This window comes from Mauremys mutica, chromosome 1 (genome assembly GCF_020497125.1).
Source record: "Mauremys mutica isolate MM-2020 ecotype Southern chromosome 1, ASM2049712v1, whole genome shotgun sequence".
In the NCBI taxonomy this organism is placed as follows: Eukaryota; Metazoa; Chordata; order Testudines; family Geoemydidae; genus Mauremys; species Mauremys mutica.
In genome coordinates, this window is record NC_059072.1 from 122538423 (window position 1) to 122553428 (window position 15006).

General features: G+C 39.9%; 1 protein-coding gene across 4 annotated transcripts in view; it reads right to left on the reverse strand.

Annotated features, from left to right (window-relative positions):
- LMNTD1 (lamin tail domain containing 1) overlaps positions 1-15006 on the reverse strand; it is a 295944-nt gene that overhangs the window by 129336 nt on the left and 151602 nt on the right. For 3 of the 4 annotated variants that reach the window (XM_044998324.1, XM_044998355.1, XM_044998344.1), the window contains one exon: positions 13969-14070. The exons of the other annotated variant lie outside the window; for it this stretch is intronic. In XM_044998324.1, the coding sequence (XP_044854259.1) occupies positions 13969-14070 (102 nt within the window). The remainder of the gene's footprint in view (positions 1-13968; positions 14071-15006) is intronic. 4 annotated transcript variants of the gene reach the window in all.

Here is a 15006-nt window from a genome sequence, read left to right on the forward strand (position 1 = left end):
GTTTCAGAGGGAATGAACAGAACAGTGCAATTACTGAGTGATCCATCCTGTTGTCTACTCATAGCTTCTGGCAGTCAGAGGCTAAAGACACACAGAGCATGGGGTTGCACCCCTGACAATCTTAGGTAATAGCCATTGATGGATCTAACCTCCATGCACTTACCTAATTCTTTTTTAACTAAGTTATAGTTTTGGCCTTCACAACATCCTCTGGCAATGAGTTCCACAGGTTGACTGTGCACTGTGTGGAGAAATACTTTCTTTTCTTCGTTTTAAACCTGCTGCTTAGTAATTTCATTGTGTGACCCCTGGTTCTTATGTTGTATGTTATTATTCACTTTCTCCACACCATTCATGATATTAGACATATTTTCTATGTACAGCTGAGATTATGTTTTCCAATGTACATTACTTTGCATTTATCAACATTGAATTTCATCTGCCATTTTGTTGCCCAGTCATCCAGTTTTGCTAGATCCCTTTGTAACTTTTCGCAGTCAGCTTTGGACTTAACTATCCTGAGTAATTCTGAATCACCTGCAAACTTTGCCATCTCACTGTTTACCCCTTTTTCCAGATCATTTATGAATATGTTGAATGGCACTGGTCCCAGTAGAGATCCCTGGAGGACTCCACTATTTCCATCCCTCCATTCTGAAAACTGACCATTTATTCCTACCCTTTGTTTCCTGTCTTTTAAGCAGTTACTGATCCAGAAGAGGGCCTTCCCTCCTATCCCATGACTGCTTACTTTTGCTTAAGAGCCTTTGGTAAGGGACCTTGTCAAAGGCTTTTTGAAAGTCTAAGTACACTATATCCACAGGATCACCCTCGTGCACGTTTGTTGATCCACCTCAAAGAATTCCAATAGATTGGCAAAGCATGATTTCCCTTTACAAAAGCTGTGTTGACTCTTCTTCAACAAATTGTGTTCATCTATGTGTTTGATAATTCTGTTCTTTACTGTAGTTTCAATAAATTTGCCTGTTACTTAAGTTAGGCTTACCAGCCTGTGACTGCCAGGATCAACTCTGGAGCCTTTTATAATTGAGTTTCATATTTGAGTTCCTTCAGAACTCTTGAATAAATACCACCTAGTCCTGGTACCTTATTATTGTTTAATTTATCATTTTGTTCCAAAACCCCCTCTACTGACACCTCAATCTGTGACAGTTCCTCAGATCTGTCACCTAAAAAGAACAGCTCAAGTATGGGAATCTCCCTCACATCCTCTGCAGTGAAAACTGATGCAAAGAATTCTCTGAAATGGCCTCATCTTCCCTGAGTGCTCCTTTAGCACCTCAATTGTCCAGTGGCCCCACTGATTATTTGGCAGGCTTCCTGCTTCTGACGTACTTACAAAATTTTGCTATTAGTTTTTGCCTCTCTTGCTAGTTGCTCTTCAAATTCTTTTTTAGCTTGCCTAATTATACTCTTTACACTTGACTTGCCAGAGTTTATGCTCCTTTCTATTTATCCTCAGTAGGATTTAACTTCCAGTTTTTAAAAGGATGCCTTTTGGCCCTAGACCCACACATCCAGGCTTTGGCCATGTCTTGCCACTTCTTATTACACATCTTTAAGAACCTCTGTCCACAAGGTTAGAACTTTTGCCCATACCCTCATCTCGTGTCTTGACTATAGCAATTTCCTCCTTTCTGACCTCAGCTCCTGCACCCTTGCTCCCCTCAAGTCCATTTATAATGTTAACGATAAGACTGTCTTCTTGGTTCGTCATTCTGGCAATGTCATCCCTCTCCACTGCCTACCACTTCAGCTCTGCATCAAACCCAAACTTATCATCTTTACCTTTAAGGCCCTTCACAGCCTAGCTTTGCCTGTTTTCACTCCACCACCGTTTTCACCCTTTACTTCCAATTAGTCATCTTCTTCCACAAACACCTCTATGCCTATATTGCCCCAATAAAATCCATACAACCACTGTAATATTATCTGTCAAGTCCTTTCTTGACTCACCTTTGCCATGATGCCCTAAAAACCCTGCCTGCTTATCATGGCTAGGCAGAAGACAAGCTGTGACAGTCTCTCTTTAATCCCTCCCTACTGGTAACTCCTACATTCCTCCTGTTCCCCTCACCCACCCTCTACTTCTATTAAACGTTATATAGAAAAACAACAAAAGGTGGGATTAATGGAAGTGCCAATTATTACCATGTCCTTTTGCTTGAATGTTTTTCCCTGCCCCTGACCATTCATCTATTGGTGTCTTTTATTTAGACTATAAACTCTCCAGGGATGGGACTGTCTCTTTACGGACATTTGTACAGCAAATATTTTTTGTCTTCAACTTTAAATATTTTTGTGCAAGAATTTCATTACTTTAAAAAAAAAATACTCAACATGGAACTGAAGAGCAAAATAGGATTGAGGAGACAATCTTCCCCTTTCTCCTGACTACCTGAGGTCCACAAGAGTGCCTCACCAATATACATTTCCTAAGATCCTTTGGAGTGAAGTCTGTCTTCTGTGCACCAAAGAACAGCTCTAACTGGGTAAGTGCACCCACTCCCGAAAAGGTTAGAGGCTTATCTGAGACAACCACCATCTCCAAAATGCCTGTGAGCTTTAGAAGTGGTACCAACCACGAGCAGACGGGTCCAGGTAGAGACAGCAGTGCTTAAGAGAAGCTTAGGAATGTCAAAGTAGAAGGAAATGGGGAAACACTATTGCTCTCTTGCTTTCTCCGCCTGACAAGCTACCTGTAGTTCTCACATCAAATGAGCATCCATCTGCTGCAAACCACAGAGCAGCATTAGAAGACCTAGAGGTCTGTGGGGAGAAAGAAAGCATTTTCCCTGAGGTTTGCAGAAGGGGAAAACACCATCAGCCTTGTTGGTCTCCTCACAAGACATTTGAAGAACAAATGATCTTTTTTCCATTGATAAAAAGAAAGTTAGCCGGAGGTCTCCAGCAACAGAACTAAGCGATTCCTCCCCCCCCCCCCTCCGAGAATACTACTTTTGGGGCACTGGAACTGCTCAGGAATTTGAGTTTAATTCAGTGAATAATTTTGACCCCGTATTAAAGAAAGAGAATCTTTTCAAAGTTCACTTCAACTATGAGTAAGCAAAATAAAGGGGAAATTAAATACACTTAGCTAAGAGCCTCTGATAAGCACTAAAGACTTTAGTCCTGGTAAAGTAGTCTTAGTCTCAGAAGAAAGTCTCTGATGCACAGATCTGTGCTCTTGACACAGAAAAATCTTCTAGTCCACCTTGGCCCCAAGCCTAACCTATTAATTTGAACCTAATAAGACTTTTTTTTGGTGGTTTTTAGTGTGTGGGTGCCAGTGTTGGGTTTATAATAGAAATACAGTTGCAACCTTAACCATGGGGTCGTGACTAAAACAAAAATAATGCACTTCACAGCTAAAGTTTGAAAAAACATTGCCAGTTAATGTACGATTTCTACAATCCAGTTAGAGATCTGAGCTATTGAGCAGCTCACTTTTTAGTCAAATTTTTAGGAGGACCAAAACATAATTAGGTAAAATTTTGAAGAGCATAGAAGTGACTTAAGAGTGCAAGTCTCATTTTCAAATGTGACAGACACTTAAAAGCCTAAGTCTCTCTCACCAAGAGAAGTTGGTCCAATAAAAGATATCACCTCACCCACCTTGTCTCTTTAAGTCTAGGCAGGACTTAGTGATTTTTGAAAATGTTACTTGGCACCAACATTCATGAATTTGTCTTGGGAAAGCAGACATAACAACAGAGCTTGCCAAAAAAACCCCAATTTTATTTCTGTGAATAAAAAATTGAATGCAACTATTTCACTAGCAGTTTTGCATAGAAAATTTCAATTTTTCAAAGAAAAAATTTTAAATTAAAATTTCATTTTGAATTATTCTCATGGAACAAATCTGAAAGGTTGCAGAAATCTAATTGTTTTTGCAAAACATTTTGATTTCAGAAAAACAGCATTTTCTTACAAGAGCAAGAGGTTTAAATAGCTATAATGAACAACCACCTCTGGAGTGATATTGTAATGATTAGAGTAGCAAATGCTATTGTTGAGATTGAAAAGTAACTTTCATTATTAATTACAGATCATTGATGCCTACAGACCCCAATTTGTGCTTAACGTTAAACGCATGCTTAAATGCTTGGCTGAAAAGAAGCCATGGTGTCGGGGGAGTAAAATAAATAATTACGTAACATAATAATGTTAATTAAATGCAGCCACATTGGTATCATTTAGCATCTTGATCAAATGTGAGATGATCTAAATGCCTATCCCAGTTTCAGTCAGTGTCCTGTACTGCATATTGTCTCAAACTTTTCATTCCATCTCTGACTGTCAAAGAGTCTAGAAGTAGGTAAATAAATCACCCTTAACAGCATACCTCAAAAAGACTCTAGCTGAGATCCTCATTCAGCTTCCAGTGCTCACAGCTCTACAGCAGTTAGCTGAGAGATGACCGAAAGCCTGGCAAAATTTAAGCTTTTCCAATGCTCTGGATGTTTAGAGATCTTTAGTAGTCCCTGTTGACCAAAACTAGCTCCTACAGACCTTCAGGGTCTTTCCCATTCATTGCATAATTGCAACAATCCACCTGCTCCAAAGCCATATCATCAACTGTGGTGCAGTACAAGCACAAATATGTTTCTATTATAAATGTGTTTTATGATGTTTAGATAGAAGCCAATAAACTAACCTGTAGTTATTCTGCCTACACAGTTCTGCAGACAATATTACTTACCGGAAAATTCCAGCAATTCCTTCCCTCAAGTTACAATAATCTTGCCACCAATTTATCCTCTATCCATCGCTAATCTCATTGTCATTTTGCAGATGGCAATAGCATACATGTTGGTCACACCACCTTTCCAAACCCCTTGGCATCTGATGAATATATAATACTATGCATAATTAACAAGTCACTTTGTTTTGGCATGCAAATTCAATACTTTTCTTACATAAAAATGCACAAAGGCACAAATGTTTCATGACAACTAAAATAACTGTTCATTGTTTAAAACTTGGAACATGCACAATTATACATTTCTCTGTTTTGTTTTTTAACAGTCAGCACCTAAAAATCTCCAGGTTATATTAATATGCAGTATTTGGGAATTTAGAAAATGAGAGTTTACAGTTTTTGACAGATTTCACCCAGATCCCATAATGTTTGCCAACATTACATCCCCTACATTAATTCTGTTATAGATATGCAAAAGCAACTGACATGATTTTCTTCTATTAACATAGCAAACTGGAAGCTGCTGCTCTGGTTTGGATGCTGATGCGAACAACTTAGTTCAGGGCCTGTCATCTTTTATTTTTAAGGCATAACTCAAATGCAGCAATATCTTGCCATATTAGGGTTTCTTCCTCCAAGTACAAGAAATCAGATCCTCCTTTGAGCTGCTCAAATGGGAGGGAAATTGAAGAGGTGAGGAGAGCTTTGCAAAGTTGTTAGATACAGTGGAGTTTTTTAACCCTCTATGGTCAGTTATTAAGATTATATATTAAAACTTAGCAGTTATGGATAGCTCGCCTGTGGTTCCATCAACTGACAAAAGAAAACATACTGCAAACTTAAGAAAAAATATCCAGAAATGTACTATAATAGCTTCATTATCAATCCTGCCACAGGATTCTTTGCTGCTTCATTAGCTGAATAAATACTGCTAAGACAGACTAAAGTGGTGGGAGATTGAGAACACTAAATCACCCATGCTCTTTGATATAAATCAGAGGCAAAATTTCAACCAATGGAGTCACTAGTACTACTCATATGCTTAAATTTAAGCACCTGCATAAGTATTTGTAGTACTGGGACTTTAGTGATTAGTTTATGTTTTCAAGGACATCTTTCTTCTTGCAAAAGAAGTAGTAGAACTTAAAACATGCACATTGAAATCAATCCTGCAATACGTTGGGTACATATTTGGATTTAGATTCGCGTAACTTTAGTTGCTCAAATATTTAACAAATTTATCATCTAGAAACTGGGAAATGTCCAAAGCAACGTGCTGGCTTGCAGCCAACAGGGTATTTGTGTAAGGTCACTAAACTCTGCCCCCAACCTCTTAGGGTTACTTTCCCAGTGTCATAATTAACTTGCTGTCATGAGGATGTGTGGGAATGAGTAGATGCTGAAAACTATTAATTATATTTAAACAATTAAGACATTGATATCTTGGGCCTAAACAGAAGTTTGCCTACCAGTTCCTCATCATATGGCACTTTCTTACATCCTGTTTTTGAGAGAGATCTACTTGTGGTTATCAACAAATTGGTACAAGACATGTACACACTAAACAAGAATCACTGATGTGAATTCAAGATCAAAGTGCCAAGTTATTGGTCCATGTTGAACTATAGCTAATATGCTGGAACTCCTAATTGGAGTTGTCTGTCCCCTGGGATGGAGTAGGGGAGTCACTGATCCCTACAAAAGGTGCTAGTCATCCAGAAGGAATTGGGGCGGGGGGGCTCTTGCATCAATACGACACCTGAAGTTGCATCCTGCTTTCTTCCCTGGACTGGCCATCCAAAGAAGGAGAGGTGAAAGACTGACCACTGGCTAAGACAAGCTTGAAGTCTACAACACAGAGAGAAAAGACCAAAAGTCCCCTCCCCACACCCACACACGTGAAAGAGCTTCAAGTCACATCTTATCAATACAGAGATCCCTTCTGTAAAGCAATTTGAGAATGCTTAAATCACTCCAACACCCATTAGCATGTGCATATGCTCTGTGTGTCACTAACTATTCCCCAAAGTAGACACTAAACACCTAAATCTGCTACGTATACCATAAGAGATATCTGCCTTAAACCAGTGTTCTTCTAAAGCTGCTAAAAGTGCAGGATTTTAGAAACCATTTTGGATTTGTGTAAGAAGACAACCAGAAAGAGGCAGGTATTGTGTTAAAGTGGGAGGAGAAATAGACTAAAGTTTGATATGATTTCCATGAACAGTGAAGCATAACAGGAGAGAGCAGCCAGAGGAGGAAGTTATCAGGAAACCAATTTAAGAACTGTACTTCCTTAAAACCAAGGCAAGTAACAACCTCTGCCTTTAACAGACTCTTAGCTAAATGGCTCAGATCAATGGGAATGGTTTCTCCCCTCAACCTTCTTTTAAAATCCTGAGAGAATTGTTTTCCTTAACTTGTTCATGATAATTTTATGTAATTACTAATTGTAGTAGCTGACAATCCAGATAGACTGAACCATTGGCTTATTGATTATATTTAAATTATAACCTTAATTTGACTATTGACTATTGTAAAAAAGGTTAGGTAAAATATAAGCTAAACTAGTTAGTGACATATTTCGCTTAACTCATATTTGTTCTTATAACTGCTTGCTCCATCTTTTCAGACATTTATAAAAGATATACTGAACTGGTTCATCTCTCAAAAGTTCAATGCAGACGAAGTAGTCTATGTAGTGGAAGAAAGTAAAACCATTAAAAATCATTCCTGAGCCCATCTTACATTTTAATTACTTAAAATAACACCCTTATTATTCCTACACATTTCTACATCCCCAAATTCTGCAAGGGACCATGGCCAAGTTTTCTGTGCATCCTAACAGCCAGCTCTGGTTGTCTCTCTCATTGGGGATTGCCATTTTAGTTATTTTTCTCAGCAGTGATTCTTCTTCTAATGATGCAAAGTGGGACTGAAAGTTATCAGCTTCCCAGTAGGAAATGCTTGAAATCAAAAAGATTCAAGCTGTAGGAAGCTACAATCTATCATTTAAATTATAGTTGAGGTTGCCTGCCACTTTACATTGTAAGACCTTATTTTTAGTTGCTTATAACTTCACCAAACGTTAGCCATTCAGGGTGAAATTTTCCATGCTGGGTGTCTGCCTCAGGCTATTTTTGGAAAGTTTCAGCAAAAATGGTTCAGCAATTTCCACAAACAAGATTATGGGGAAAAATTCAGTGTTTTGTCCATATTAAAAAAATGTTACCACCATTTCATTGAGAAGCTTTAGCACCTCCATGCTTTGGAGCAGGGACTTGAATTTTAGCCGGGGTTGGGAAAATTCTGTAATATCAGGGATCTGCCTTTTGTTTGTTTCAATTAACATCTTGTATCCAGAAAGGAGCAAATAAGGATCTGAATAAAGTGTAGTCATAGTGGATCACCTCACTAGGTATGTCCAAACCTATGCTACCACTGAAAAATCAGGCAAGACTATGGCAGACAAGGTCTTCAGTTACTTTGTTTTAAAAGTTGGTTTAACCAAAAGGATTCATAATGACAAAGGGGCAGAATTTGAAAATAACTTATCCACAAGGCATGGCATGTGAATACTGTGAAGTCAACCCCGCATGCCATGCCAAGTACCTATTTCTGTACCTTATCGTGTTTTCTATCCAAGACTGATATTATATTGGTAAATGAAGTTGTATTGACTTATGACATGGATATCATTCTAGACTGAATGTGTTATAGTTCTGGATAATTTATGATGTTTATTTAGCAGATGCGTTTTCAAAATGGCTTGTCCTATGCCTAGTGATTTTGAGTTGTACGAGTATAGTACTGATCATACAAGAACTGTTATTTCATAAGATATCAATATGTTTGGGAATTTCAGCTGTGCAGAATTGGCCATTCTATTGGACATTGGACCTAGAACTGCCACAGTAACTTCCTGCTTGATTGGCAAGATACACTGAAGAGAGATCCAGAAGTTTCCATCATCAGTACCAGAACTTGTGAAATAAAATCAAGACAAAGATGCAATCAAGGGCATCTGGAGCTTGTACACTATTGCTAATGAGTCAGATGGATGGATGAATGTATTTTGAGTTAACAGAAATGTTGGGACAACATTACATTGACAAGGGGAGAATGTAGCACTCCTAAAGGAATGCCAGGGTTATATTTACCTGCACCCTGTCCCTTTAAGGATTGATGCTCTGCTGGTGGGATCAAGAGACAGAGCTCTGGGGAGCAGAGTGTGGTTGCAGCAGCAGTGTGGTGTGCTCCAGAGAGAGAGACAGTAGCAACTGTGTTTATGCAAGCTATGAGTGCATTTGGGGAGGGTGGGGGGGTTGGATTCTAAGTTTATTAAAATGCTCCCATTTTGAACTCTCTCTGGTCTGGGAGTGTAACACACACATTCAAATGTTGGGAAAGGCCAGACTTTAGATTGCCATTGAAACCTTAATTCTACCCTCTTGTGCATATGCATTTTAATACAGTCTTTTTACATGATCACAGATTATTTTTTTCACAGAACCCTTTCCTCATTCAGTGCACAGGATAGTCCTGCTCCGGGACTTAATCAGGGTTGTGTAGTCAGGCCTGCCGAGAGAGGGGGCAAAGGGGGCAATTGCCCAGGGGCCCGGGTGATTTAAAAAGGCAGGAGCCCTGGGCCCTTTTAAATTGCCCGGGCGGGCCACAGGGCTCCTAGGTGCGCATGGGGTGTTACCGGCAGTGGCTAAGGCAGCTGGGCAGGCATGTGGAATCCCTGGCCATGCCCATTTTCTGTTCTGCCCTGGGGAATTGCTGTTGGCGGGTCTGTGTGTAGTAAATGAGGGTGTTATTTGTAGGACCCCCGCATTATTTGTTGCGGAAGCTGGAAGGTGTGAGTAAGTGAGGCAGAGTTTGCAGGAAGATAAATGATAGTTAAGGCTGTTTATGGCTGCCCGGGGGAAGGAATTCTACCCCTGACTGTACCACAGAGTTCCTGTTTGATGCTGGGAAAGTCACTTAAACCTGGCTTTTCACAGATGGCTACTAATTGTGGGTTCTTCACTTTGTGGGTACCCAACTTGAAACTGCTGTGCTGAGCACTCATAGCTGCAACTGAAATCAGTAGAAGCTGTGCTTTGAATATACAAAGTGCTGTATGATGCTAAGTACCCAAGAAATCAGGCCATTGAGGTCTCAGATTGGGCATCCAAAATTAGTGGATACTTTTGACTTCAATGTTAGTGCCTCAATTGCCCATCTTTAAAAAGGGGATAATACCAACCCCTCAACTCACAACTTTATTGTGAAAATAAATTAATTACTATTTGTGAGGCACTCAGATACTATAGCGATTAGTGCCCTCCTAGAAAAGAGTATGACTAAATTAATTCCATCTTCAGAGCAGGGTTTTAATAGTACACAGTAATTAAGGCCTGGGGCCACAAACTATACAATGATTTTCAATGCTTTCTAATGGGAAACCTGTTATTTTAGTTGTAATTTGCCTCACTACATTGTCTAGCTTCTTGCCCAATTGTTTTCCTTACACTGAAGACACTTAATTTTTTAATGATTTACTCTTTTATGCAATTAGATATAGTGATTAGGATTTTATACTACTTCTCAGTTTTCCTTTAAGGGTACAGTGTGATATTTTTACAGGTCTTTTTGAAGGAACCACAGCATTCAGTCTGGAACTTGGTGTACAGCTAGTATGGGGATTTTAATTTGGCAACTAATTTCTGCCTCATCTGGTTTGATTCTTCATAGTTATGTTTTCCTGCATCCAGATACACACTGACTTGTCAATGATGCAGCTCTCTTAAAGTGCTTTTCATGGCCTCCCCACACCAGAGATGGTTCCTAAGCAGGACATGGGATAGCTTTTCTTGAAGTTCTTCCTCCACGTATCAGTTACAGTGGAGCAAATATTTGCCCACAACTTTAAGGAAGCTATAGTCATAGCCATATTGCTTCAGGTCTTATTCATCAGGAACACCTAGTTCCCACCCTGCATCTGCATTAGGCGTATGTTCTGCATGCCTGGGATGACTTCTCAGACCTTCTGCACGATATATATAGATGCTGGCTACATCCACGCAGTCATTGCCAGCTGTAGGAGGTGTTAAAGCAAAACTATGTTAGACACTTTAATGAAGTAACCTCAACTGAAATTAATACCTGGAGACACCACAGCAGAGCTTTCTAGTCTGCTTCCTCAAGAATAAATCAAACATCAAATAAAATATCCAGGTTTTGTAGGCCAGGGCACTGAGTGATGCAAGTCTGAGCACAGCCCTCAAGCACACTGCAAGAAAGCCCTTTTTCTGGCATGCTTGAAATATAGGTGGCCCAAAGTGATCTCTAATCCAGGCTTATTTGTTCTCTAATAATAATTGCCATGGCTATATCCAGAACATGCTCCAGGATGTGCAGACCGTTCCAATACTTCTTTTCACTCTCTTCTTCTGCTCCTCAGTTCTTGCTACTTTTTGATCCATCTCGCCCATTTTGTTAGGGTTTATGTATCATCCCTTGGGTGCTACAAAAGCCACTGTCTGATGCATCTTACTGTCTCCTGTTAGGCACAGACAATCTGCCCCCTCCGCACAATGGCTGGCACTACCATCATTGCTAATTCAACACATCCATAGGCAGCTGCTTCTATCAATAGGAAAGGTGAACCAATGTAAGCAACAGCAATGCCAGCACAGGCTGACAAAGATGCTTTTAAAATGCAATAATTGGCAACTCACTAGCTGCAACTTTAACAAAACTGGCAGTGCCAGCTGAAAAGTAACCAGGTAGCATTTGCCTGGAAGAGAGAAAAGGTGTGGAGAAAGGTGGAGTGGGGTAGGGAGAAAAGAAGATTTCTGGGTAAACTCTCGCACTTTCTCACACATTTTTCAAAGCTGATATAAAGCCAATTTCCTGCATATTTGATAGTGTCATTATTTTTAGTGAAATGTCCATTCAAAACAAATGGGACAGAGGAACATAGTAGGTAGATCCACCCACATTCTAAAAATCACATCAATTCCAGACAGATCTGTCATAAATGTGCAATATTCAGTGGGTGTAATCCCTTTATAATTACCCTTACAGATGGTCCTGGGGAAAGGAAAAGGATGTGCTTGTGTCTAACGCATCAGACTAAGAGTCAGGAGGATCTGAGTTCTATTACAAGGTCTTTCACTGACTTGCTGTGTGGAGTTGGACAAGTTATTTGTAATGCTTTGGGGAAGTAAATCCACACACAAATCTTTAACTCTGTAGTAGCAGAGCTCCAGCACTCAGCCCTATTCTCTAAAGGTTCATACCCTAAAATAACTTCCAGAAATTCTGCAATTCTCAGAAAAAAATACAGTCATCTTAAAAGGCCACATAATTACATCTGTTAACTTCAGTTCCCTCCCCACCCCCTGTAAAATTGGAGAACAATATTGCCCTGATGGATATTGTGAAGCTTAATTCATGAATATCTGTGAAATGTTTTGCAATCCTCAGACAGAATGTGTTATAGAAGTGCAAAGCATTACTATTGTTGTTTCTTTTATGCCACTCAAAATATTTGGTTCTAAATACCAGGGTTGTGAGGTTTCCATTGTTACTAGGGTAGATGACCAGGATTAGGTAAAATAAGAATAGATCCCAGAAAAGAACCTTATTTTCATACCAGAAAACAAAGCATCATTTTGTAAAAAATAGTTACATTTTTCAACATTCCTCTGCAATTTCCTGGTTCCATCTTGAATGATAAGTACCAAAATATCACGTGAAATAGATATTCTTGCAGTAATTCTGATTTAGCAGGAAACAAGAACCTTTGGCAATTTGGCAAAATAGCCTGTAGTCACAAGATTTCTAGCCATATGTTCCAGACCAAAGAGATTCTGATAAGTTTTATGAGGAAAAACTTCCAAGTACTTGCTTGGATTTGTATCCAACCTTCCATATCTTTGATACTAACTGTTACAGAGCATGCAAGTGTGGAATTTAACTTAGAGTTGTTTTAAACTACATAATTCATATTTTTTACAAAGTTCCCTGTATCTAGTAGGTCAAATTCAGCCTTCAGTTACACCACAGATGGTGGGGTTTTGTTCTGTTTCAAACTTGAGGGCGTGTCTACTTTGTAAATACAACTGTCAGAGGAATCAGTTATATGATTGTCCCCAATGTATTTTAAGCATGATTTAGTTTTGCAGTGTAAATTAGACTTAACTATGTCTCTGAAAAGTACTACAGCCAAAAGAATGGTTCAATGTCTGTCATTTTGGCCATAGGCTGCAGCATGATTCACAGGCTGGGTTAGAACATAGTTAGGTCCCTTCCACACTGCGATAGCAAATTGCTAGGTTTCTCAAACTGGGGGTCGTGACCCCTCAAGGGGTCATGAGGTTTTTACATGGGGGGTCACGAGCTGTCAGCCTCTGCCCCCAAACCCCATTTCACCTCCAGCATTTATAATAGTGTTAAATATAAAAGAAGTGTTTTAATTTATAAGGGGGGTCACACTCACTGGCTTGATGTGTGAAAGGGGTCACCAATATAAAACTTTGAGAATCACTGTTTTATTGTGACTGGGCACAACAGGCTGTAAGCAACCCCCATGACACATTTTTTTTTACAGCGGCAGGTTCTGTACCATATGTAGTTTCTGCTCCTCACAGCAGAGTGTGGGGGACTTTCAAGAAGCCAGTTGTTTCTCTTTTCCAGCCCTCACCCTGGCCCAAGTTTGAGCAGCACAACCTGGGGGCTACTGCAAATTGGGACAATAAATCAGCTGTGGATTGTTAAAAGGCCACTCCTTTTATGGCTAACCCCCATAAAATTCCCTGCAGGGAGAGAAGAGTAGGAGTGGCCTCTGCCTATTCTATGCCCCGCTGCTGACTTCTCCATACTGAAGGCATCCTCAGCAGGTGAGTTAGGGGAGGCTTCTGCTCCAGAAGCTGATTAGGGCAGAGAATCTGCCCCATAGTGTGGATCACAGACAAGATACCTGATGGTCTTTTAATCAAGGTCATGTTTATTTTCTATAATGCACTATGAAAATAACAGCCAAAGAATATGCCTCCCAAAAAATCGGCGAGAAATGGAGAATTTATCCAAGGCCCTAATTATTAACAGAAAACACGACTGTCTTCATAGGGGAGACCACTGAACATTTAAAAAAAATATACAGGGAAACTAAATGGAAAATCTCCATCTGCCTCTAAGAGTTCCCTTTATAGTGGCATGGGAGTGCAATTACCGGCAAAATGACAGACACTGACCTCTAGCCTGGCCTCCAGGGCTCCAATGTGCTGTTGTCTCCCCCTGTGTTCCGACTGCAGCTTTTCAATGAATGCACTGTTGTTGGCCTCTTCAGAGAGGAGCTGTTTGAGGATAAGGAAGATTCTTTGTGAGTGCGGGGGGGGGGGGGGGGAATAGTCCAAAGAGACTGTAAAGGCATAATTAGTTTCTTTATATACCATCTCCATTATGCTGCCAAATCTTCTTGCTGTTGCGCTACAGCAAAACAATAGCCTTTTTTTCAGTTCAACCTGCAGCATTGCCTAGTCCCATACCTGCAGCTACTGCTTAGTTGCTGTACTCTGAACAGAACCTTCATATTATTATGAAGGGGAAAAGACCACCACCACCCTAACACTTATTATCAGATATGCACATGGTATTGCCAAAAGTCAGGACATCTGTATTCTATTACATCTATTTCTATTACATCTGAAGACCCCAATCAGGATCAGGGCTTCATTGTGCTGAATGCTGCAGAAATTCAAAATAAGGGACAGTCTACACCCTAAAGAGTTTAATTCAATGTTAAGGCTGAAATTCTGCTTTTACCCCTCTCTGGTATTCTTAGATAGGAGCAAGGGAGATAAAAAGGGGGACATTATAACCCACAAGTGTTCCTTTTCCTAGGAATGAAAGGATGAGAGCTACTCAGACAGCACTAAAATTCCAGCCATGCTGCAGTACTTGGGTTTTTTTTTAAATTATTATTATTAAATAAGAGTTCAATGGTATTCACCCAGCAGGGCAAGATAGTCTCTGCAGGCCAGGTGGAATTTTATGAGTCTCAGACTGTACATTTTGGGATGGGAGAGAAATAAAATTAAGATTTGATACAAAACTGTGTTATCCCTATTTGATCCTCAATTAGGGTGAAATTCTCCCATGTGCGGAAGGTCAGCAAAAGACCTAGGCAGAGCCTAAATTCTCAAAGAGTGGGAAATAAGTGGTGACTAGACTCTCTGGATGGGGTGAATATAGGGTTGCCAATTTTGGTTGGCTGTATTCCTGGAGGTTTC